At 57.4% G+C, this 24,660-nt stretch overlaps 2 protein-coding genes and 1 long non-coding RNA gene across 3 annotated transcripts; 2 read left to right on the top strand and 1 right to left on the bottom strand.

The window, feature by feature from the left end:
* The first annotated feature begins 1,323 nt into the window (after positions 1-1,323).
* Positions 1,324-3,538, top strand: LOC132082656 (uncharacterized). Its single transcript, XR_009419831.1, has 2 exons — positions 1,324-1,482; positions 3,187-3,538. It is a non-coding gene; the product is annotated as an uncharacterized LOC132082656 (long non-coding RNA).
* A 2,031-nt stretch (positions 3,539-5,569) lies between these two features.
* On the bottom strand, positions 5,570-11,944 carry LOC132082650 (apoptosis-inducing factor 3-like). The gene is made up of 18 exons (XM_059487016.1): positions 11,855-11,944; positions 11,679-11,788; positions 11,480-11,589; positions 11,049-11,093; positions 10,863-10,944; positions 10,614-10,726; positions 9,872-9,958; positions 9,612-9,703; positions 9,320-9,450; positions 8,675-8,790; positions 8,232-8,303; positions 7,821-7,884; positions 7,644-7,720; positions 7,443-7,560; positions 6,738-6,836; positions 6,297-6,372; positions 5,794-5,898; positions 5,570-5,671 (listed from the first exon to the last, which is right to left on the bottom strand). Exons 1-18 carry the CDS (start codon positions 11,914-11,916, stop codon positions 5,629-5,631), a joined length of 1,602 nt encoding a protein of 533 aa, XP_059342999.1. The 5' UTR covers positions 11,917-11,944; the 3' UTR covers positions 5,570-5,628.
* Positions 11,945-19,027: 7,083 nt separating this feature from the next.
* TLCD2 (TLC domain containing 2) lies at positions 19,028-23,441 on the top strand. The gene is made up of 4 exons (XM_059487083.1): positions 19,028-19,255; positions 19,601-19,683; positions 20,163-20,245; positions 22,153-23,441. The coding sequence occupies exons 1-4, from the start codon at positions 19,068-19,070 to the stop codon at positions 22,570-22,572; spliced, it is 774 nt and encodes a 257-aa protein (XP_059343066.1). The 5' UTR covers positions 19,028-19,067; the 3' UTR covers positions 22,573-23,441.
* Positions 23,442-24,660: the final 1,219 nt, after the last annotated feature.

Genomic DNA, 24,660 nt, shown 5'->3' with positions numbered 1-24,660 from the left:
GGGCATGGGCGGCAGCGGCGGGGCGTGACGTCACCGTGACGTCAGAGGCGCCCCGGGCTGTCAGCTGGAGCCGGGCGAGACGCGCTGACGAGGCAGCCGGTCTTAAAGGGGTCCTCACCCGCCTCGGGCGGACCCCACCGGCGGCAGGTGAGTGCCCGGGGCAGCCGGTGTGGGGCAGCGGGGTCGGTCCAGCCCCGCCGCCGCCGCCCCGGGACCTTGCCGCTCTCTGCCCCGCGAGGCACCGCACGCCAAGGGAGGTGCCCGGCTTCGGTGCCCGTGAGCCGAGCCGAGCTCTCCCGCCGCCGCCAGGGCGCTGCCGCGCCTACGGTAGCGGCGGGTGCGGCGGTACCCACGGGGCATACGGTCACGATAGCCACGGGCCGGCGCGGTCCCTTTAAGGGCGCCGGGGGCTCCCGCCGGGCAGCGCCGCATGGCGCGGCGGCGCGTGGGAGTCACGTGGGTGGGACGTGGCGGCCGTTGATTGGCCGCCCGGCCCTGGCCCGCTGCAATCAGCTGTTACTGGGACGAAGGGCAGGAAACGGCCTTAAAGGGGCACCACAACTCCGACCCCCGTCCCGCGGGGCGGCAGCGGCAGCGTCGGGAGTGCCGACGGGGCAGCGGGTGAGCGCTTCTGGTCGGGCCGGGCCGGACCGCCGCTGAGCTGCGCTGTCCCCCGCCGGCACCCGCGGCGGGCGCAGCCCCTTTAAAGAAGTTGTCCAGTCATCGCGCGGTGCTGCCAAGTCATCGGGGTCAGCCGAGTTCTCGCGGCCACGCCCCCCACGCCCGCCCATTGGTGCTCGCGGAGAGCGCTCACTTCTGATTGGTCAAGGACTTAGAGCAACTTCTCGGAATCGGGGCTGTGTCACCAGCCCCGGCACAGGGAGGCACCGCCCGAGGGCGGGCGGGGGCGGCCAAGCCGTGTCCGCGGCAGCGCCACGCCCCGCCCGGGGCCCGCGGAAGGGTCGAGCCCCTTCGGAGCCGCCCTGCCCCCGCCGTCCCTTCACCCGCTTGAAAATGCCAACTCACAGCACGCGGGGCACGCCGGGAGCGCCGCTCCGCACTACAACTCCCGGCGTGCCCCGCGGCGGGGTGGCCCCGTCCGTTCCCACGGCAACCGCCGCCCGGCCGGGAGGGAACCGAGCTCACCCCCAGGGGGTGGGCGGGGCAGAACGCCGGCCTCGCCTTCCCATTGGCTGAGCCGCTGGTCTCGTCGGGCCGCCATTGGCGGGAGCGTGTGGCAATCGCGGCGCGGGGGCGGGCGCGGCGCGCGGCGGCGGTACCGGCCGGCGATTGGCCCGGGGGCGTGGCCGAGGGGCGTGGCCGGGGGGCGGCTGCGTCATGACTCCGCCAGCTGATCCGGGACGGAGCCGGCGCGCGGCGGGGGGAGGCGGCGGCACCGGCACCGGGCACGGCCCGGGCGGCACCGGCGGGGCGGCGGCGCTGGTGGCGCCGGGCCAAGTCGGGCCCGGCCGAGCCGCGCAGGTGGGTCCGCCGGTACCGCGTTGGGTCGGGCGGTTCGGGTGGCGGAGCCCCGCACGGCGCCCTCGGTGCTCCGGGGTTTGAGGGGCCCCGCCGTGCCCCGTTAGGGAAGGTCACCTTTCCCCGGGGCAGCGCGGCCGGGCGGGGTGCGGCGCGGGGCGTCCTTCGCCGGGCCCCGCGGCGCCGCCTGGGCCGGGCGGCCTCGCTCCCGGTGTCGGTGGGGCGGGCAGGGGGGGCTGGGGCCGGGCCCGTGCGCGGCTCCCGCGCCGGAGGGTCCCGGTGGGGCGGGCGTGGCTGCGGCCGGGACCTCCCCGCCACGGGCGGTGGCCGCCCCGGGGGTGACCTTCACTCCGGGACCGGACTGGGCAGACTTTGACCCGCGGCCGCTCCCCGCCGGGGGCACGGAGCGGAGCATCCCGGGCGGCGGAGGGCCGGCAGGGTGTCCCGGAGGGAGCGGAGGGAGCGGCTTTGCCGTGGAGCGGCGTGGGGGAGCTGCCTCCGTTAGGGGGGAGGGGGGAGTTGGTTTTACCGGGAGGAGAGGCACCGGGGGAGGGGGGTGACCCGGTTATACCGGGAGAGGGGCACTGGCTGGGGGCACAGCGTTCTTTACTAGCGGGGCGAGCTCCCACCGGGGTCCTTCCCGGAGCCGCTGGGGTTTGTCCGCGCCGAGAAGGGCTGGGTGGGAGCCCCGTTACCGACAGGGCCCCCCCTCGTCGGCCCCCGGTGCCGGCGGGGCCCCCGGTGCCGGCGGGGCCGGTGGCTTCAGCGGCGGGTGCTGATTCACGGGCCGGCGGGGGTGGAGCAGGGCCGGGACCAGCTCGCTGGAATCCGGACCAGATGTACCCGGCACGCCAGGAATGCTCGGCATCCCCGCCGGGCCCCGCCGCCGCCGCCGCTGCGCCCCGGCCACCGGCCCCGCACCGAGCGCCCCGCGGCACCCACCGGGCTCCGGCCGCCCCCGGGGCCCGCCCCGGCCCGGGGCCCGCCGCGCTCCGCAGTGCCCTCGGGGTGCCGCCGGCGGGAGATGCTGTGGGGGCCCCCCGGGGCTTTCCCGGTACCATCTGTCCCCCACCGTGCCCGGTGGTTTCCCGGGAGGTTCCCAAAACTTCATCCCTGGAGCCAAAGCTCCGGGTGTTGCAAAAAAGGGATTTTTCCGGGGTCACGGGAAAGCAGTAAGATCCAACACCAGCCCTGGGGTTGGCGTCTTTGCCTTCCAACAAAACGGCTCAGAAAGGGGCTGAGCTGCCCGAAATTGCCCCATCTGCCCGAAATTGCCCCATTCCCCCGCCGTAGCTCGGCAGCAGCCGCCTGCCCGTTTGTGTTCCCCGTCGGGAAGCAGCTGGCTCCCGTCCAGGTGGGACCCTGCCAGCAGTGATGGATGCCCGAGGTGAGCCCTGGGAACGCTGTCACCCCCACCTGCAGTGGCCTCCCTGCCCGAGGAGATGCCCTTATCTCTGTTATTTTCCAGCAGAAGTGGCCTTGGCTTTCCCTGCCTGCTCCTCGTGGTTTGGGGCTGGCTGCAGGTGCTGGAGCTCAGGCTTTGGGAGAGGGGAGGGATGGGGAGAGCTGAGCTCGGAGCTGCCTCTAGATGGGGGGGAGGACAGAGGAATGGATCAGCGTTGTGGGGAGGGATGGGAGCTGCTGTGGGTGACAGCTCAGCTGGGCACAGCTCAATCCTGGCTCTGAGATTGTGTGTTCCCTCCCCAGGTGCTGCCGTGCCACCCTGCCCCTGGCTAACCAGCACCAGTTCTTCAGTGGCAAGCTTTATGTCCTTCTCCAGTAGCTAAAGCTGCCAGTTGAAGAACTGTTGAATGTAGCCACTCTCTTCTCGTCACTGGGACCTTGGATGCCAGCCAGAGCCGTGCCCTGAGCCACCAGGATGAGCCACTCTGCGTTGGAGGCCCGAGGATGAGTGTGACCGGGATGAAGAAAGACTCCAGACAGAGCCTTGGCTGGAGGATTGTAGGCAGCTGTGCCAAAATGTGTCGTCCCCTCCCTCAGTGGGGTGGCACTGAGCTGGGAGGAGACTGAGAGAAGCATTAAACATTATTTTGCTCAACTGTTGAGTCTTAGGAAGTTTGTTGCCTGGGTCAGGTGGGGGCACAGCACCAGATCTGTGTCCCCAGTGATGCCACCCTGATGGAGGGGTCGATCCTTTGGGCTTGTCCTGTGCCAGAGGCTGAGCCCAGGAGAGGAATGAGCCCTGCAGCATGGCAGGCAGGGGGATGGAGCCCAGGAGAGGGCTGGCTGAGTGGGTCAGGGCGCGGCCACTGGGCCAGGGTGACTCAGGGCGAGTCACACAGAGTCACACACAGCTCTGGACGCTGCTCCCAGAGCCTCCAGCCTGGGGGGACACCCAGCAGTGCCAGGGCTCTGGGTACTCTGGAGCTAGCAGCACTCCAGAACACTTTATTGGGCTCCTCTGTGCTCCAGGCTCTGGTTTGTTGGTGAACACAAGCTCCAGACTGGCCTGGAGGGAATGTTGAAGCTGCTCTCCCAGGCTGGAGGAGTTTGCCTTGCACTGAGCGAGAGGGGAGCTCCATGAGGGCTCCAGGATTTCCCCCGGCACTGGCAGGAGCAGCAGCTCCCTGGGTGACTGGGAGCAGGGGAGTGTCCAGGCCCTGCTGCTGCTCAGAGCCTGCCAGAGGAGCACAGCTCATCCCCGCTCCGAGGGCGGGCACGGAGGAACAGCCCTGTGCTGAAATGTCTGCACAATCTCAACTCCATCTGCCTGCCCAAGGCAGGGCTGCTCCCAAGCTCTGGCACCCAGCAAAGCACACAAAGTGGCCTGGTGTCCATTAAGTGGTACAAGTAGAATAAATCTGTTGTCCTGGGGTCTATAAAGCCGCTGTGCTTGGTGTGTTCTTGCTGTTGGCTACGAGGAGCTGGGTTTCTTTGGGGTGGTTCTCACCCACAGGGGGTGGGACTGCTGAGCACCCTTGGATCAGTTCTCTTCCACCACAGCTGCCCTGCTGCAAGTCCATGCAGAGCAGCTGGCACCTGCTCAGTGCCCAGCACATCCTGGAGTGCATGGAGGGGCAGAAAGTGATGGTGGAGGGTGCCTGAGGGCAGGGAGGAGCAGCTCCTGGGCCGTGCTCCCCCTCCTCTGATGTGTATGTGCTGCGTGCTCCGTGTGCCTCACAAATCTACAAACCTCCCCTGGCATGAAGGAACACCCTGTGCTGCTGAAACCCGGCTCTTTCCTGGGTAAAATGTGGATCTTTCCTGGGTAAAATGTGGATCTTTCAGAGCAGAGAGTTGCCCTGAGCACAAGCACCATACCAGGAAATGTAAAACATTGCATTTAAGTTAAAATTCTCCTGTGAGGTGCCAGAGGACAGGTTTGGGTGTCCAACACAAAACCAGCACTGCAGGATCTCACCTGCTGAGCAGAGGGCCCGGGCTCTGGCTGTCCTGCACTCAAACCAGAGCGGGTTTGGGCTGTCACTGAGTGTCCCTGTGGGAACTTGCCCAGCTCCTGGGACTTACCCTTCCTCCTGCACAGCCCCATGTGACTGGTGAGTAAGTGCAAGGCTTCCTGTAGAAAGCACAGCCCTGGCTGTGCAAAACCCCGGTGACTCTTTCCTCTAGCATCTGGCCACCTCCTCCAGGCATCCAGCATGCAGGCACAGAGCAGGGAGGGCTGGATCTGGGATTTCTCTGCCAGAATGTCACATTCCAGGCAGCAGTGACCCTGCCAGCAGGTGCTGCTGGCCCTGAGCTCGGGTGGCATCCCTGTGTCCTCAGGGGCAGGGCATTCTGTGCGAGTTCCTACACAGAGCCCACCTCGTTCCCTGCTGGGAGAGGAGCAGCTCGTCTCGGTCACAGCTCCCCTCGCTGGGAAAATGTGTTTTTGCAGAGGAGAAGGTCAGCGTGACCGGTGTGCTAAATGAGAGCTCCCTGCCGGCAGGGAAGGAGCTGCTGTGTCTCTGGCTGGTGAATCTGTGCATGAGGGGTGGCTGCTGAGCCCCAGGCCATGGGCCCCCTCCTCTTACCCAGCACAGAGCTCTGCTGAGCTTTGCCCTGCACAAGGGCTGTCCGCAAGCACAGAATGCAGGGGCTGGGTTCAGCTTTGCTGATGGTTTTATTGCTCCAGGGTGGGAGGGTGTGGAGCTGTTGGCGCTTGGTTGTGAGTGCCACACACCAAACTCAGCTCTGTGCCAGCGACGTGATGCTGCCAATGTCACAGGCCCTGCAAACGAGAGGTGGGATGGGGGCTTGCAGTGATTCCTTTAGGTTTTGTGTCTCTCAGTGGGCTCTGCTGATGTGGGACAGCACAGAGCCACCCAGCAGCTGGGTCAGGGTGCCACTCACTCTGCTTCTTCTTTGGAGATTTGTTTCCCCACGTACAGCACTTCTGCAATCAGGGACACCATGGGGTCGCAGTCGAGGCTGGCAGCTGCAGTCACATGGCCATCCCTGGCATGGAAAGAGGAAGAGTGTGGATCTCCTCGGGGCACACAGCTCAGCAGCCCCGTGGCACAGGGAGCAGCTGTGCCCCACAGGGCCCAGGGCAGGGTGGCTGCTGCTGCAGGATGCACAGGCACTGGTGGCACACAGCCTGGCACTGCTGGGAGCTGGGCACTGAGCCTGGCAGCACTGGGGCACAGGCAGAGATGTGTCCCAGGCTCTCTGCCCAGCTGGTGCCATCGTTTGACCTCATTCTCTTCTCCTTCCCTGCCCTGCTTTGGTTTTTCTCTGGTTCAGCACCCAGCAGCTGCACAGGGGGGATGTGGAGCCTCTGTGGGATCCCCGCAGCTGTAAGAGAAAGGGCTGTGCCTGTCTCCAGGACATGGGCTGGCCGTGGGTTCACTCACCTGATGTAAAAGATGAGGAATTTCTGTTGCTCCAGGCTGCCCTTCACCACAGTGTCCGTGTATCCCTTCCCACAGCCTGGGGGAGAGAGCCTGCTCAGGAGCCCTGGCACAGCAGATTGTACCCAAACCACCTCAGAAACAGCGTGGTGGGGACAGAGGGGACAGTACTGGGGCTGGGACAGGGCTGGAGCAGACATGAGGACCCTGGACAGGCAGAACTGACTTTGAGCCTCTCCTTGGTTTGGAGAGAGATGTTCTTCCTCTGTGACCTCCAAACCCGCCGTGGATCAGCAAAGAACAAGAGCTGTGGGTGAACTCCAGGGCTCAAACTCACCATGGCAGCCACTCCAGAGCTTGAGCTGCTCCAGGTGACCTCTGCACCCACCCCCAGACCCAGCTGGTGGAAGGAATTCCTCTGTTCCCCTCTGTGCCCCTCCCTACCTGCATAGCGGATGCTCTTCCCAAGCAAGGTGCTCCAGAAGTAAGGAACAGTGTGCAGCTCCTCCCCTCTGCCCAGCATGTTCAGGGCAGCACAGCGACCTGGGAGCAACCAACACACTCAACATTGCTCTTAAAATAAAATAAAATAAAATAAAAAACTGCTCCCTGTGTGCCCTGCTGTCCCTCCTCTGTGCCATTCCCATCTCTGAGGGAGCTGGAAGGTGACAAGTCCTGTGGGGGGACAGAATGTAAGAGAATAGTCTCACCCTGAGGAATTGCAGCTGTACAAATCATCAAAAATAAGAAACAAGCCTGCCCTTAACAGGCCACAGCTGTGTCCAGTGAGGATGAGTGCTAAAAAAGAGTGGGTTAGCTGGGTGAGGAGAGAGATGGAGTTTAAGGAGAAGAAGGAGGAGGAGGAGGAAGAGAAGGAGAAGAAGAAGAGGAGGAGGAGAAGAAGATGACAACAAGGGAGGAGAAGAAGAAGAAGGAAGAAGAGGAGGAGAAGAAGAAGATGATGATGATGATGACAACAATGGAGGAAGAGGAGGAGAAGAAGAAGATGATGACGGAGGAAGAGGAGGAGGAAGAGAAGAAGGAGGAGGAGGAATAGGAGGAATCAGTGCTGTGAGGAGTTGACCATGAGAAATCACCAAGAAAGCATGGAAATTTTGCAATAAGATGACAGCGATGTCCCTCACTCACCATGGGCCTCAGCCACCTGCTGGTGGTGGATGCTGGACCTGTCCCCACCCAGCAGTGCCACTGGGAAGGTCACCACGTCCCCTGCAGCAAAGACCTTGGGGATGTTGGTTTGCATGTGCTAATTGGGCAGAAGGCAATTAATTAGTGCACTGATGGGAGGGGAGGGATGGGGAGTGAGCTGGGTGCTCAGCTGGCACTCACCAGATCCACCAGGATGGCGCCTTTGGCATCTCTGGCAATGGAGGTGCCCTTCAGGAAGGCTGAGCTGGGGATTGAGCCTGCGGGGAGAGGAGCAGGGGTGAGATTCAGAGAAATTCTGCAGGGACAGGGAGGAAATTTGGGAATGGGGAGAGCATCCAGCGAGCCCAGGGCTCTCACCTATCCCCACCACCACCACATCTGCAGGGAGCTTCTCTCCGTTGGCAAGGACAGCCTCTGTGACCTGGGGAAGAAGGAAAGGTCCTTAATGAAGAGTTAAAACCTCTGTCCTGATTCCCACAGCCTCCCTGCTGCTTGGCTCTTTGCTGTCTTTTTTTCTCTCCCCCAGGTTGGGATCACCTTGTCCAGCTGATGTGTATTGCTGGGAATGTAAAAGAAAATCATGCTGTTGTCCCTGGGATAGGAACATTTTACTGGTGCCCTTTGAGCCCAGAGCTGTGCTCAGTGAAAAGGAATGGAGGGTCTAGACATGGGAGAGGAAAGCCTGATGTAGGCACTGGGTTATATCTCAGCTTGGGCTTTTTTTCCCCCTAAAATTAGCAGTTCAGGGATCACAAAGGCAGGACTGACCTTTCCATCCTTTCCTTTCAGCTCACACAGCTCTGTTTTCATGTGGAACTTCACCCCTTTATTTTGCAGCATCTGAAAAGGACTGGTTTGAGTATTCATTAGGAAATTCCAGGCTATAAAAACAGCTGTAGCCAGCCAAAAGCCAGGCAGGCAGCTCTGCTGCTGCTGCTCCAGCCTGCAGGGAGACTCCATTTGTGTCCCTGCCTGCTGCAGGCACACACAGCCTGGCTTTTCTCTGTCAGAGGTGGGTTTGGGGCGAGGAATTGATGAGGGGAAGGTTGGGAGCAGCCCTGTGTGGGTGAGCACAGAGGCTGGGCATGCAGGGTTGTGACTCAGCACAGGGGCGAGGTTTCCTGGGCTGATGTGGATCCTGGGGCTGCCTGGCTCTCTCTCCCTCCCCTGTGTGTTCTCCATGCCAGAAATCAGCCCCAGGTTCTGCTCACCTTCATGGCAACGCCTCCAACCTGAGGACCCAGGGCGTGCTGGAAGGGGAACTGCTCTCTCTCCACCACGGAGATGGTTCCAGCCCTGTCTGAGAGGAAGGCAGCCACCTCCATCCCTGCAGGGAAGAGGCATGCCCGAGGTAAGCCTGCTGCAAGCACCAACCTGCACCCCTGGAACCCTTCTCCCCTTCCAGACAGCAAATGTGATGTGCTGCCAGTGCTGAGCTGCTTTGCTGTGCATTTCTGAGGTGTTCAGCTCCCCCCTTTCTTTGTTCTCCTGGGTTTTGGGAGATGCAAAGAGCAGCTCCTGGTTTTGTCCATAAAACTCCCTTTCTGTGCCTTAGCCCCTTGCTTTCCCAATGCTTCTGGGGAATCCAGCTCCTCTGGAGGACAGTGACCTTTCCACAAGGCACATTTCCCTCTGTCCATGTGTAGCAATTGTTTATAGCTCTCCAAGTTTCTGGCTATCAGAGGAAAAGATGAGTGTGTGCTGTGTAACTCACACCCCCAGCAGCTCCAGGGAGGATCCCAGCTGGGTAGAAAAGGAACATCCCTCCCCTGAGGGCCTCCAGTTAATGTGCACATGAACCAGAAGGGGGTTTGGGGGCTCTCACTGAGGGTCTGACACCCACTCCAGCCTGGTACCTATGAATGAGGCTCCCACAATCACCAGATTCTTCCCGGTTGCCAGCTCCAGGATCTTGCTGGACTCCTCTGGGGTTTGGAGCGTGCAGATGTTCTGCAGGTCTGCACCTGGCACTTTGAGGAAACCAGAGCTGGGGGAGAGAGAACCCAGATGCATTCCATGGTGTGAATTAAACAAAGAATGAGAAGGGAGCACAAGCCCACGGCTGTGTCACTCCATTCTGCCCTCCCACCTCATCTCCTACCTCCACCTCTACATCCCTGCCCAAAATCCAGCACTTTGTGCACTCACTGGCTGCCTGTTGCAATGAGCAGCTGGTGGTACTTCTGAGAGGAGCCATCCATGAAACGAACCTTCTGCTTCTGGAAATCCACAGACACTGCCTGCAGGAGAGAGGGGGCACGGATCTCACAGGTTCCCCTGTCCTGCTTGTGTTTTTGGGCACTCAGGGGAGATATGAGGGGTGCTGGCGTTCTCTCTCCCATTTCCCACAGCTCCATCCATGGATGTTTCACCCTCCCCATGGGGATTGAGCCCAGCTGCTCTGGTACCTCTTTCTCTGTCCAGAACTCAATGCCCCGAGCCTGGAGGAATTCAGGTTTCCTCAGGTAGATATCCTCAGCTTTCAAGTCCATTTCCTGGAAACACAACAAAATTATGAAATGAAGCATTTCTTAGAGGCTGCAATTCTCCTGAAGTGTTCCTTGTGGAGTCAGTTTGGAAAAGAGGTGAATTTTACATCAGTGAATCACGGCTCCCCACACTGCCCCATCCCCATCACCTTGTGACCTCAGAAAAACCATCAAACTTCAAGGGAAGAGCTCAACAAAAGGAGATAAAAACATCAGCTCCTGTTGACTCTGCTCAGAGATTTTCTGGGAGGACAAAGAAGTTTTCCTGGAAATAACACCCCTATTTGTGGGGGGATAGAATATAAGAAAATAAAGACTGTGTAGAAAGTAATCTCACCCCTAAGGAGCTGCAGCTGGGCCAATTATCAAAGATTAGGAACAGGCCTGACTTGAAGAGGTCACAGGTGTAAGCAATGAGAAGAAGATGCTATAAAAGAGTGGGGTGGGTGGTTGGGAAGGGAACTGGAGTCAGTTGGGTGCTTTGTGAAGAAGAAAGAGTCAGTGCTTGCAGGAGAAACACCAAGAAAGTGTGAAACTTTTGTGATAAGGACACAACAGCGTGGACCCCCTGCGATAAGATGACAACACCTATTCCTTCTGGATGCCTCAGCACTCCTGATTTGCACGGTGCTGCCCTTGTCACATTGCTGAGCATCGTCACCTTGCTCAGCTTGGATTTGTCATAGGGAACGTGCTTCTCCTTGGTGGCCATGATGATCCTGCCAGTGAACCCCTCCTGGCGAAGAGTCTCTGCACACACCAGGGCAGCCACACCTGCAGGAGAGGCTCATCTCAGCCCTCTGACTGAGGAGGAAGAGGAGGAGGAGGTTGGTGCTCCCTGGAGAGGAGAGCGGCAGCTCCCAGCGTGTGTGGAGGGGGCAGAGCTCAGATCTCAGATGCCTCCACTGACCTCCCCCCAGCAGCAGCATCGTGTTCTTGTTGAGGAGGCACCTCCTGCTTGTGTCCTTCACCCTCTGGCTGCTTTCCAGATCCTGCAAAAAAAAAAAAAAAAAAAACCATAAAAAAAGAAAAATGCTCAAGTCACACGCAGCCCAAGGCATTGCCTGTGCTCAGTGACTGCAGGTAAGGTCAGTACCTTCTTTTTTGCTGTAATGAACACCTTTCCATCTTCCACTGTCACCTAAAGGAGAGGTTTGTTAAGTGCTGCATCCATGAGGTGGTGGCAGGAGCTCTCCTGGGAGATCCTGGTCCAAGGTGCCATCTGCCTCTGCTCTGATCTTGGGTGTCACATGAGGAGCTGAGGAGCTCATGAGCTTTTCTCCTCATCCTAAGAGCACTGAGGAAGAGCTGTAAATCCTCTTTTTCTTTCCAAAAGCACTTGTGCTGGCTCTGAGGACTACTGGGATCTGTGGCATCCCCTTGGACTGAAAGGAGCTTTAGGGCAGGGAGTTGCCTAATCCCACAATCATCCCTTGTGTGGAAGCTCTCAGTGACAGAGCTGTGCTCAGGGGGGCTTGGGAAAGAGAATGAATGCGAGCCCACCCAGCTGGGAGGCCAAGAATTCACCTTAAAGCAGGGGATGCAGTCCAGAGCAGGGTATTCCTCAATGTCTCCAGTCCTGATGTTAAAGCAGGCCCCGTGCCAGGGGCAGCGCAGCCTCTCCCCTCTCAAAACCCCTGCAAGAGACCCCCCCCCGCCAAGCTGGGCAATGAGAACCAACCTCCCCAAGGTGGTTTTATTCCCCCCTGCCCCGAGCTGGGGTTACCTTTGCTCAGAGGGGCACCGTAGTGGGGACATTTGCTGCCCAGAGCGCAGAATTCCCTCCTGTTCCTCACCAGCAGCACTGGGTACCCGGCCACCGTCACCTCCAGGAGCCTGGGGCAGAGGAGCAGAGGTGGGCACAGAACCCCCCAGGTCCCCAGCGCCCCCCCAGGCACTCACTGTCCGTCCCCAACGTCGTCCTCCCTGCAGACCTCCTCAGTGATGGTGTCACTGCTCTCCATGCTGGGCTCAGGCAGGTGCTCAGAGGGCCCCAAATTTCTGATGGAGCACCAAAATTACCTCCAAACGCCCCTTTTGTAACTCTCTGTCCAAACCCAACACCCTTTTCTCCTCTGAATTAACCCATTTCTCATTTCCAGCCCCATTGAACTCAGCTGCAGCACAGGGTGAGTGAGCAGATGTGGTAATGGCTCTTGTAAACAAATATAATTATTTATGGGGAGCTGCTGCTGCTGCCACAGCCCGTGTCTCCCTCAAATTTGGTCTAAAGAGATGCTTCAGCCTCTCCAAAGCCTCTCCAACATTTGTGCAGAGATGTTACTCATGGGAATTGCCCTGAAAGCACTAATCCCATCCCAAAATGCTTCCTGGGCTAGAAAACAGCCAACCCCCTTGGTCCTTAGTGCTCTCCCTGCCTTAGCGGTCATTGAGAGGCTGATTAGGAATCTCCCTTTTTGTTTTACAGAGAAAAAAGGCAAGAAATGGAGCAGGGTAAGATCATTTAAGGCAGATTTTGATGCAGGATGGTGATTTGCTCCTGCAAACCCCACTACATCACTCCCCTCACGCCAGGTTTTTTGGGAGAAGCATCTCTGGGTACTCACCTGCTCCTGCCAGGGGGGTTCAGGCACCTGTCCCCGAGGTCAGAGAGCCACCACTGCTGCTGCCTGCGACTTTCTCCTGCGAGGTGACACCCTGGTGTCTCACAGAGCTGCCAGCCCACGGCTGGTGATGCTCTCCCCTCCTTGCACAACGCTCCCACCCATCAGGAGATGCAGCTCCTGGCAGAGGCTGCCTGCCAGGCAGCGTTATCTGATTTCTGCAACTGGCCCGGGCCTCATTAAAGGTATTTTGCTGGGGTTTAGAGTTGCAAAAGAATCGAGGGCACACAGGAATTATGGCACAGGTGTGGTGTGAAGATGGGGTGCGTCATGGGCAGCGTGACCAGAATCTCAAGGGGGTTCAGTGATATCCCAGGGTTCCTTCCCACTGCCCCTTTTCCTGGTGGAAAGTGCTCCAGCTCAACACAAGGTATTTTTGCAGCACTTTGGAATGATATTGCTACATTTTATTTTATGTATATTTTAACAGCACTTAAAATTATTTAATTTTTTTTTTTTTTTGGTAGGGTTTTTCTCCGTTGATTTTAAGAAACATGAAGTTTCTAGTAGCTCTGCATGTGCCTTGCATCCCAGCTCTGCTCCTGGTTCAGCCACCGATTTCCAGGCACACAATTCCATCATCCCCTGGCCCGTGAAGGATGCCTTGGAGCAGGGTGCTGCTTGCTGGGCTATTTTTACAACAAAGTGGGAGTTGCAAAAAACTGGGAGTAACACCTACACTGTTTGTGTCTCCTCTTGTGTTCTTATCACTATTTCACAGTCAGTATGTTTCACAACTTAAAATATGCCTCAAAAAATTAAAGGGGGGGGGAGAAAAGTTACCAACAGCGCGCTTCCATCATCTCGCTTGCAGAACAGGAGATCTGCAGCAGGGGGGATAAAAATCCTCTGGTGGGTATCACCTGCAGAAGAAGGCATGTGCAGGATGCTGGGTAAGTGCAGGATGGATTATTTGGGAAGCAGTAAAATTCATGGGATCCTCCAAGCCATGAGCAGGGTACCAGGACCCCGCTGTGCCCGGCCCACGGGCTCTGCACACCCACGACGGCCACAGGAATGAGGGATTTTCTCACAGCAGCAATGAGCAGCTTCTGGGCTCTGCCCTCCTGGCCAGGAGCCGGAATGTGAAGCAATTTGGCTGCCAAATGTCCGTATTTAAACTCTGTGTAATTATTCCCCAGAAGCGCGTTCCCACGTGGAGGAGCAGCAGCCCTCGCCGGGCGTTCTCTGACTCAGCAGAAAAGGCTGGAAAAGCGTTTGCTCATGGATGGAAATGTGCAGAGAGCAGGCAAAGAGGTGTGCAGCCTCGGGGATGAGGCAGGTGGAGCTTGATCCTGTGCAGGGATGTTTGCACTGCAGGGCTGAGCAGCAGATTTGGCTGATGGATGCAGCCGAGCGCCCGGGAAAGGATTTTGGAAAGGGCAAACCAAAATGCTTTGACAGAGGCAAAGGTGATAGAATGGATATTAGAAAGGTGATAGACAGAGGATACAAAGTGGAAAAGGGCTTTGGATGTCAGGGGGAAGCTGGGGGCTGGCTGTGGGGATGTGAGTGTGTGTCAGGAATACACAACGTGCCCTCAAGGGACTGGGATGGGATTGAAGGCAGATTTTCAGGAAGATGCTCTGTAAACACCTTTTGGCCTTTTTTAGGTTAACCAGAGGTGGTTACTCAGAGGGTTTTAGACCTTTTCTTGCAGCACAAGTCAGGATTAAACATAGGAAGGAAGAGAGGAAAGGGAAGTGGTGCCCTCAACCACAAAGAGAGCCCAGGTGGGCACCAGACATCTCTGAGCAGATCTGCCACCCACATTGTGCTGACTCACACGAGCTGCTGAGCTGACCTTGGGTTTTATTAGACACCTTCCCTTCTGCTGTGCCTCCCCAGTGCTGAAAACCCAAGTTTAGAGGCAAAGATTTAAGGGGTGTAACTTTCCTGCCTTCAAGTTCCCACCACCATCAGCTGGAGTAGCACATTTTCATGCCATGGCTGTGTGGATTCATCTTTTTCCCACCTTTTCCCCAGCTCAGGGCCCTTCCCTGCTCTGCCACTGATTTTAACAAGCGGAGTGAAACTGCTCAGCTGCAGGAAGAGGAAGCGAGGTGAAACCTGCAGCAGAGCTGGAGTGATTAATGGGGCACTGCTCTCAGAACAGCTTGGTTTGTGATATTAATAACGAGAGAATTCAGGAGGGAACCCAACCTGTTCCAAGCTGTGGAGCCAGCAGCAGCAGGAGATGCAGGGGGGAAGCTCCTGTGCTGGTGTTTGTAAAGCAGGAGGAATTGAGTGGGCTCAGAGGGTGTGTGGGGGTTTGGGATGTGCTTCCACCTTGGAGGATTCATTCTTAACCTGCCTGAAATGCAAAAAAAAAAAAAAAAACCCACGTAGTGGTAAATGCATCATGATGTAATCATGAAGCACATACATATTCATCAAAAATTACTTAAGCTTGAGACTGGTGAATTAAACAGGGGAAAAAATGTTTATCCCACAAGGGAAGAAGACGGGGAAAAGGAAAATTTAGTGAGAACGAATTTGCTTACAGGGTAAGAATAATTATATGTGATGTTTCACGTTTTCTTCCTGAGCATTCATGTCTGGTGATGGTGGGAGATGGGACACAGGCCTGGCAGACACCTGGCACCACTTCACAGTGAGCACTGGGGAAGGAAAGAAGGAACCTGAAACCTTACCAATAACAGCACATTGACAGTTCAGAAAGTCAAAACATTTGGAGCACAACAGCTGCAGAAAGCAGAGGGGAGCTGCCCATGCTGCTGAGCTTGAAGGGGATTTGCCACCAATGGAATTCTGCCCATCCCATGGCATATCTGTGCAGCTGGAGTGAGGAGGGAGCGCATCCTCTGTGCCACTGGTCCAGCACAGCCCTGGAGGAGCAGCTGAGCCTGCAGCATCCTTGGGGACACTGCTGTCAACACAGGTTTCTCCAACGAATCCCTTGTGCCAAGTCCTGAGGGGAAAAAAATCCTTTCAGTGCAGGGAAAAAGGAAGGGCAGAAGAAGAGCATCCAGATCAAGCTGCCCTGGGGTCATTTATCAAAGCAGGCTGTGCCTGGGTGGTTTGGGAGCATTCCCACATGCCAGGCTGCAGCTGGCGTCTGGCACCAGAACCTGCTGGCTCTGGGAAGCTCCCAGGGGACATTCCAGGTATTCCAGGAATGGTCTCAGGAAGGTGGAGCAGCCTGGGCAGCAGAACACCTGCAGTGCTGGTCAAACCCTCCGGGGGGAAGGAAAATGCTTCCCTCAGGAGTGAGAGCTTGCAGACCTGGGCACGGTCACTGTGGTGCAAGCACAGGTGATTTCCTCTGCCAGGTGAGCTCAGGTCCTGAGGTCAGGGCTCAAGTGCTGACTTTTGGCATTTCTTGCCATAAACTCTGTGGCTGAGAGACTGAAATCCCTTTTTCCAGTGTCCACAGCAAGTTCTACCTGGAGAATATCCAGCTTCTCCACACCACGAAGGTGTACCTGGCTGGAAGGGGCGGATGCTGAAGTTTGAATTGATTTCATCTCTCTCCACAGCTGTCTCTGCAATGCATGGGCATGCTTTGCCATGCAGAACCTGCATTTTGCACAGCAGATCCTTTCAGGAGTGTGGAGTTCCAGACTTCCTGGATATACAAAGCATTCCTGCATCATCTGACCTCTTATGGCCTCAGCAGACGGAGTGGTGGCACAGTTTAGAGAGGCATGGAGACAACAGCTAATTAAAGTTTGGAAGCCAAACTGGATTTGTTTTGAGCTCTTGGACTCCTCAGATTACTTCAGGTGTGAGCCAGGTCTGGCATTAGGTGAGCAGATGGGTTTTGTGACTCCCTGGATGCAGAGAGGCAGATTAAGGGAGGGAAGCTTTGCAAAAACAGGAGCAAGACTTGTGCCTGGCTCCAGTGAATCCTCTGTGGAATCTGGGAGCAGAGTGGGCTCCTCCTGAAGTAAGCGATGGTGGAAGTGCAAAAACACACCCAAAACCCTACTCAGGAGTAGTTGGAGAGTATCTGGGGGGGGGACAGAGGTCAGCTGGCAGAATTCCTGTGGTGGATTATCACTAAATTTTCAGTTCAGTGCCAGCTTTTAATTGTGGAAAATGGGTTGTATCTCTCCGATACACTGCAGAGAAACTCCAGCCTGGGAAAGGGAAACAAAAACGATTGTCTAGCTATTTAATTAAATTCTGTACCCTCGATTTACACCCCGATTGCTGCTGGGGAGCCCCCATTGTGGGATTATGGGATGGACCTGGGCACGTCCTTGCTGGGATCTGCAAGGATTCCCCCTGCCCTGCTGGGAGCAGGCACCGGCACCAGCCTGAGCCGCATCCCCGCAGCAAAACGAGGTCGTTTGGGGACAGCCGGAAAACTTCTGGAAATCTGGGTGAAAAAGGCAGCGTCTCCAAATAAGGTGGGGATGGATGAGGAATCCCATCGGAGCGGGCTCCCGGCTCTCCAGCGGGCGTGCAGGGACCTCTGGTGGCAGCCGAGCCCGAGAGTTCCCGTCCCTGCTCTTCTTCCCTCCGGGTTCTTCTGGGACAAGCCTGGCCCCCGAGCCTGTGGCGTGTGGTTTGGATTTTTTGGCCCGATCTGGTGTCAGGGGACTTGTTTGTAGCTGGGTTTGGACGTCTGCAGCTCCAAAACCGCCCCGGTTAATGCCATTGCTGCAGAGGAAGGAAAAAGGCTGGAATCGGGGTTGTAAGAAACTCAATGGGAAATAAATTAAATAAAATCTGGGCTAAAACGACCCAAAAAGTAGTTTATATGTAACTCTTGGTAGTGCTCTAGCAATTGGGATCAAAGTCCTTGAACCAGAGGCTCCATTAATCTCGGCTTAAATTCCTGCCATGCAGAAGTGGAAGGTAAAAGCTCTCCAGCCTCCAGAAACATTTTAACTATTCCTGTGCACGAACCCTGAATGTTCATCTTTAGGACAAACACAAATGGAGGAGCTCCTGAGGAAACAGGGCTGGGGCTGCAGGCGTTGCACAGCCTGGGATTTTCCCTGCAGGAAGGTGAAGGCAGGAGTTGTCACCAGGGAAAAGGGCAGGCAAGATTTTTTTTTTTTTTTTTTAGGCTAAACCACCGCAGATGACTTCTCATTCGGAAACCGGCTCTGTGCAATTTTATCCTCAATTAATTGTTAAATGATTTTTCTCCTCAGTGCCCCGAGCAGCCCAGCATGTCTCCAAGGCATGTCTCTCTTTTCCTCAGCACATCTTCTGCTGAACAAAAATGTCTTTGCATTTGGTCTTCTCAGTAACAGATTAGCCTGTGTGATCCTTCCACTGCTAATACACGAGATTATTTAAAATCCCCTGAGCACTCAGGGCTGCCTATTACTTCAGGCACTGTCTCCCTGCCACGTAACTGTTATGAAAGTGCAGTGTCTTGCCTGGCTTTTAAGCAAATTTGTGCAGCATGAATAGATGCTTTTTTTACCAGTTGGGACTATCATAGAAACACAGAATTGTTTAGGTTGGAAAAGAACCTCACCCATCCCCTAATTTGATTTAATCACTCAGCCTCTCTTCCATCAGTGTGTATTTGATGTTTTTGTGTGTCCATCACCCCAAAGCCAGGACAGCAACTAAGAGCTGTCTCCACGCTCTTGTGTTTCAGCGAAGAGGAAGTGGAAGATTTCATCCAAAATTAATACCTCAAAGCAGAGGTGGAGTTTGACATTAATCGGTGTGTACACGGTGACTCAGCCCAGCGGCAGGAGGGGAAGCGAGGGCTGCTTCTGCTGGAGACATCAAAAAGCAACAAGGGAGCGATCAAATTACGGGAAGCTGGAAAAGCAGCGTAGTTGTAGGGTAGAACTAAAATTGTGGCTACGGGACTGTGAATTTCCACAACTTCCAGACAGCAGAGCTGGGGTATCCCAGACTTCGGGGAGCTTTTCTCGGGATCGGACATGGGATAGGGGAGTAAGGGATAACAGTGCTGTGGGCAGAGCGTTTTTAGGCAAAGCAATCAGTTCTTTTTCCGTGCTTGATGTGCGATCAGCTCCGGTGGTCTGGTGTGATCTGGGGGATCCTGAGCCGCGGTGAGCGGCGCTTGGAGAGCTCCTGCCCAAGGAAACAACGACGGGCATCACCTGCCGGGGACGCTTTGGGGTGAGGGACCCCCGGCCGCAGCACCTCAAGGGAGAAGCGTTCGGCCACCAGGCGGAGGAGGAACCTCCGGGGAACGAGGGAAGCGTCCCAGTTCCCGCACGGGGACCGGACACGCGTTCCCCGTTCCGTGCCGCGCTCGGCCGGCTCCGGGCTGGCGCCGCTTGTGCCGTGCGGTGCCGGGGCAGGCGGGAACATCCCCGGGGGCTCCGTTCCCGTTATCCCGCTCCCGGGTGTCCCGCTCCCCGACGGGGCGGCCCCCGGCGCTTTCCGTCCGCTCGGGGGTGATGCGGGCAGGGCAGGGCGGTGCCGGCGGGCGGTGCCGGTGCCCAGGGCGGGCCCCGGGGCTGGGCGAGGCGGAGCCCGGCGGGCAGCGGGGCCGGTCCCATGGGAGCCCGGCGGGCCGGTGGATGCCCATGGCTTTCAGCCCGGGGCTGCTGGTGGTGGCCGGTTCCTTCGCCGCTTTCCGCCTGCTGAACCGGGGGCTGGAGCGGCTCGTGCCACCGCCGCCCTCGGCCCGGCGCAACCGCTGGAAGTGGCGCAACATCTGGACATCGCTGGCGCACAGCGTGCTCAGCGGCGGCGGGGCGCTGGCCGGGTGAGCGGCACCGCGGGGACACCGGGGGAACCGGGACACCGGGAGGGAACGGGGACGTCGAGGGCTCCCCCGAGGGGAAACTGCGGCCAAGGGGGTGCGAAAGGAAATTGGGGTGTTTGGGACCCTGGGGAGTGTCAGGACCTGCAGAATGGGGATGCTGAGAGAGGGAGGAAGGTGCCAGGCACCAGGGGATGGGGAGACTCCAGGGAAAACAGGAGGAGAGGGGAGCAGGGCAACAGGAGGTCTCCAAGGAGGGTCGGCAGCACCAGGTGGGTAATGAAGACACCGGCAGGGGAATGGGGACCTGGAGGCACTGCCCGACACTCACAGCCTCTCTCCCCGCAGGTTTTACCTCCACCCCGAGATGTCCAACGACCTGGTGGGCACACACCCGCCCGGGGCGCACAGCCTGGTGGCCGTGTCTGTAGGTGAGGTGTGGCCACGGACTGTCCCTTGTTCCGTCCCCCCGGGGGTCTTCACGGGCTCGTCCGTGCCTGACACCAGCCCCCCGAGCCATGTCGCGATGTCTCAGGCACCTCAAACAATCGCGCTATTCTTGGCAAAGCACAGTGGCTCCTTTCTGTCCCACGGCAGCCGCAGCCAGGAGCTAATGGGCACCGGGCTGCCCTGCACCGGCCCCGGGGGGAGCCGGGGCTCGGGGCACCCCAAAAGTGCCCGCATGGGGTTGGAGGAGTTGGTTGGTGCCTCCTCCTGGGAGCACGTCCTACAGAGTGATTGCCAGAGGGACCCAAAGCACCAATTTCCTCCTTTTGCTGTGTGTGACTCCCCACCCACACAGATGTAACCAGCGGGTCCCGGGGGGGCTGCCCAGCCCACCGGGGCGGGGGGGATTCGCTGGCACAGCCCTTCCTGACCCCCTTTTTGTTCATGCACTCCCCAACCCCAGGCTATTTCATTGAAGACTTTGTGGACATGTTGTGCAATCAGAAACTTCATCAGTCCTGGGAGCTGCTCTTTCATCACTCTGTGGTGAGTGCACCTGCACGGGTACCACCAGGGAGGCTGGGCATGGGGGCTCCTGCTGTTGTTTTGTGTTGTTTGCTGCCTGCTTCAAAGCATGATTTTATTTCCTGGGAAGAGGGGCCCAGACAGCAGGGCCTGGAGCTCCTCTTGGTCCTGCAGGACTCTTAGAGGGTCTGCAGAAAGGCATCCAAAAATCGGGTGGTATGAGTGATGATGAGAGAGATGGGGAGACTGAATGCTGGTTAGAATCCAAATTCATTGCAGACTACATATGCTTATATACCATTCTAGGATGGCTAGTAAGTTTTTATTACAATGATTGGGTTAATCATCACATAAACAAACTTATACATTTTACAACATCTCTTGCTTGCAGAACTTGATGTAATTTTCTTTCCAGACTGATTTAATTTTCAGCTCTGTTTGTTCTTGCCAAGGCATCCTGATTATCAAACATCTTATGCTAATCACGTCCAAAGTCCATCACCTGTCTTGTGTGTCCCAATAGAGTAGGAAACAACATGTGTACAGAGTATGGGCTGATCCACAACAGTGTCACTGACAGCAGTGACCCCGGTGTCCCCTCTGGCACAGTGAGCAGCTCATCTCCTGTGGCTCTTGCCCTCTTGAGCAAGGGCTGCACATCCCCTCCATCCACTTCCCTCCCCGGGGTGACTTTCTGGTGTAGCTGGAGCAGCTGGGATGCAGGACCCCCACTCCAGTGCCCCCTGCATGTCTTGCTGTGCCCTGTGTGGGTTTCTCTCTGTCCAGGTTCCGGAGTGTTTTTCCCCATCCAAACAATTCTGTGCTGCTGAGGCTGTGGATGCTGCAGGGCAGGGGGGTGGCACAGCCTGGAGCTGGGCAGTGGAGATGCTTCAGGGTGCAGGGGAGGCTCAGGACTGTGCAGGGCCTGGGGAGGGGGACAGGGACAGGGACAGTGCTGGCACTCACCTGGGATGAGAGGGGCAGTCAGACCTGCTCTGTCAGTGAGCCCTGGGGCTCTGCTGGCTGCTGCTGGTGAGCCAAAAGTTCATCTCCACAATGGAGCTAATTCAAGCCAAGACAGTGACTTAACGAGCGGGGAGCAGATAATCTCATTACAGAGCCCATACAGAGAACAGCATTAATGGCATGAACCAAAGAAAGGACCGAGTGTGCTGGAGCGTGGGCAGGCAGAGCCTGTCCCCCTGCCTGGCAGGGAGGGTGCGGGGCAGGAATCCTGTCCCAAACAGCCCCAGAGTGCTTCAGGGGGCTCTCTGACACAGCAAAGCCACCTAATCCCTGTCCTGGGGACAATCCCTGAGCCAGCAGCAACCGTAGCCCTGAGCTACAGTCTCCCTTCCTGTCCATTCACTGGGTGTGGAAAAACCTGCTTGGCCACAACTGGCTGCATTCCCCAGGCCACAACAGCAGGGTTAGGTCAGGCTGCTTTGTCTCCTCAGCCAGCCTGGGGCTCAGCTGTTTCCTTCTCTTCCCACTGGAACAAAAAAGCCCACTCAGGTTTCCTGCAATGATGAGGAGGGACACTCAGTGACAGCCCAAACCCGCTCTGGTTTGAGTGCAGGACAGCCAGAGCCCGGGCCCTCTGCTCAGCAGGTGAGATCCTGCAGTGCTGGTTTTGTGTTGGACACCCAAACACTGGCACCTCCCATGCGAATTTTAACTTAAATACAATGTTTTACATTTCCTGACCTCACAGCTTTGGTGCTTGTGCTCAGGGCGACTCTCTGCTCTGAAAGAGCCACATTTTACCCAGGAGAGAGCCACAATTTACCCAGGAAAAAGCTGCAGGGATAGCACTGCTGTGATGATCCTTCCCACCTCTGCTCCACGCTGTGCCCAAGGGGTTCCAGCTTGCAGCAGCTGAGAGCAACCACCCCCTGGGCTCAGCCCCTCTTCTCCCTCCTTGCCAGGTGATCATCTGCTTTGGAATCGCCGTGCTGCTCCACCAGTACGTGGGCTTCGCCCTCGTGGCTTTACTGGTGGAGATCAACTCCATCTTCCTGCACCTGCGGCAAATCCTGCTCATGGCCAACCTGGTGCACACGCCCTGCTACCGCCTCAACAGCCTGGTCAACCTGGGCACCTACGTGGTGTTCCGCATGGCCACGCTGGCCTGGATGAGCCGCTGGCTCTTCCTCAACCGCCACAACGTGCCCGCGGCCGCCTACGCCGTGGGCACGGCGGGCATGGCAATCATGACGCCCATGAACATCGTCCTCTTCTACCGCCTGCTGCGCAGCGACTTCCTCAAAGCCCGGCAGGAGAAAGAGGAGCAGCAGGAGAAGGAGGAAGGGCAGGACAAGGAGGAACGGCAGGACAAGGAGGAATAGCCCCTCCCCTGTGAGCCCATGGAGCGCTGAAGGTGAATGCGGCTGTTTCAGCACCTTGCAGGCAGGGGCTGCACTAACAGAGCATCCAGGCTTTGCTCGTGGCCCTGCACAGCAAGGAGGTGCTCATGGACCAGGCTCTGCTCCCCACTTTTGGATGATGTGGTTGGACAGCTGGGAGCTGCTCAGAAAGGCTCCCTGAGGCACCACTGAGATGAGAAGGGGGCAGGGCAATGCTGTTTCCTCACTGCTCTTCCAGACATCCCAACACCACAGGGTGTTTCCAGCCCCCAGCGTCAGCCACGGATCACTGAGCTCTCTGTGGCTTCTCTGTAGAACAGCACCAGCAAGACAGGCTCCAAGGTTTTGCCTTCAGGGTGATGGCCAGTGAAAACCAAGCCCTGCATTGATAAGCCCTCCCTGAGGAGATTGTCCCACCTGGCTGGGTGGTCACTGTGGGGTGCAGGTCAGGATCAGCCCCAACCTCTGCTGACAATGGAGCTTTTTCTGTGTTTTGTCCCCAGATAATTTAAGTGCCCACTAATGAGGGTGGGAGAGCACGAGTGGCTGGCAGGAGGATGCTGTGTAGTGGTCACTTCCCACAGATGTGGGGTTTTCAGGCAATTTTTAGGATTCAGGAGTGCCAGGTTGTGCTGCAGAGCCCGGGGTAACGCTCTCACCCGGCAGCAAAGGCTCCTACTAACACGAGCTTTTAATCAATGGCTGCAAAATGAAGTGGCTTGAGGGGAAAGGACTGAGAGGGGACAAAAGGACTCATCCCCCAGCCCACTCTGGGGCTGTCACTTAGCACAGTCCTTACCCCGTGTCTCCCTGCCATGGAGTGAAAATACACTGTACACTGGCACACTCTACCTCTCTTGTTGGGTTTTTTTCCCCCTACCTCTCTCCTTTCTGTGGAGGAAGATGAAGGTTTTTAAATGTTCTTCCACCCCACATTTCCTCACTGATTCACACTGGACTGCTCCCCAGCAGCCCAGCACTGTGTACATAACAGGATCATCCCATGTGGAGTTACGTGAACCAGTCTGGAGAAATCCACCGGCTCAGTCACGTTTCCTTTGTGTGGCAAATAAGCTTTAACACAAAATCTCTGCCTTGGTTTGAGGAGCAGGCACTGCTCACAGAGGGTGGCACGTGTTCTGAGATGGAGACACATTCCTGCTGGGCAGGGAAAACATGAGTGATCCATGGGCAGTGTGAGGCTGGAGACAATGTGTGCCCAAAGCTGCTTATATTTCTATTTGTGGAGAGCAGGGAAGCTTCCAGGTGCTGGGCACAACTCCTCCAGGTTTGGATGTGTCACCTCAAGCAGTGCTGAGGTGCCTGTGTGACCCTCACAGCTCCCAGCTGGAGCAGAACTCTCACCCAGGGCTTTCTCTTTGGTTTGACCCACATATTCCAAATTTTCCAGGAGCTGCTGCAGTGATCCTTGCCCTTAGCACAGCTGAAAACGCTGCCTCTGCCCACAGCCGGGGTGTTTCTCAAGGCCTGGATTGTGTTCCCACATTCCTGCTGTCACATGGATGCCCTGTACCCCGGGCACGTGGGGCTGGGCGCCAGGGGAGCCTGGTTTGGGCTCCTCTTAATCCGCCGTGGTTTTCCCACAGGGCTAAGGTGGGATAAGCAGCGGCTTTGCAGGTCACCGAGGTCGGACGTGGGGATGCCCTGTGCTTGTCCATCCCCATGGGAAGTGCCACAGCCTTGGCTAGAAAGGCTTTGGGAAGGACTCACCTCTCTGTTCCCACCATATAGGGGACCATGGATCTGGGAGGGGCATCTCCATCAGGGAACCACCCCTGCTCCAACCATCCAATTTCCTTCCAGAACAAACCCCTGTTCTCATGGAAAGCCCTAAGGCAAGAGCCTGCCCTGAGACCTGACAACACATTAAACGCACCCACAGTGAGCTGCCCTCACATTTCACAGCTGCTGGGCAAACACTGGAGGGCCCTGTGCTCCTGGAGAGGGGCAGCAAGGGGGCAGTGAGGTGGGTGGCTTCTTGCTGGGGGATCAGGAGCCACAGTGTGGCCATGGGGGCAGGGCTGGGGGTGAGGCATCACTGGGGCACAG

Source organism: Ammospiza nelsoni, chromosome 21, assembly GCF_027579445.1.
Source record: "Ammospiza nelsoni isolate bAmmNel1 chromosome 21, bAmmNel1.pri, whole genome shotgun sequence".
In the NCBI taxonomy this organism is placed as follows: domain Eukaryota; kingdom Metazoa; phylum Chordata; class Aves; order Passeriformes; family Passerellidae; genus Ammospiza; species Ammospiza nelsoni.
This window is presented reverse-complemented; position numbering and strand designations above follow the sequence as displayed.

Excerpts from the sequence above, each read along its gene's own strand:
- LOC132082650 (XM_059487016.1), bottom strand. The coding sequence starts at position 11,916 with ATGGAGAGCAGTGACACCATCACTGAGGAGGTCTGCAGGGAGGACGAC. Across the intron at positions 6,373-6,737 it reads GAAGAGCATCCGCTATGCAG|GCTGTGGGAAGGGATACACG; the intron begins GTAGGGAGGGGC and ends TCTCTCCCCCAG. Across the intron at positions 5,899-6,296 it reads TTCCTCATCTTTTACATCAG|GGATGGCCATGTGACTGCAG; the intron begins GTGAGTGAACCC and ends TTTCCATGCCAG.
- TLCD2 (XM_059487083.1), top strand. The coding sequence starts at position 19,068 with ATGCCCATGGCTTTCAGCCCGGGGCTGCTGGTGGTGGCCGGTTCCTTC. Across the intron at positions 19,256-19,600 it reads GGCGGCGGGGCGCTGGCCGG|GTTTTACCTCCACCCCGAGA; the intron begins GTGAGCGGCACC and ends CTCTCCCCGCAG. Across the intron at positions 20,246-22,152 it reads TGCTCTTTCATCACTCTGTG|GTGATCATCTGCTTTGGAAT; the intron begins GTGAGTGCACCT and ends CCTCCTTGCCAG.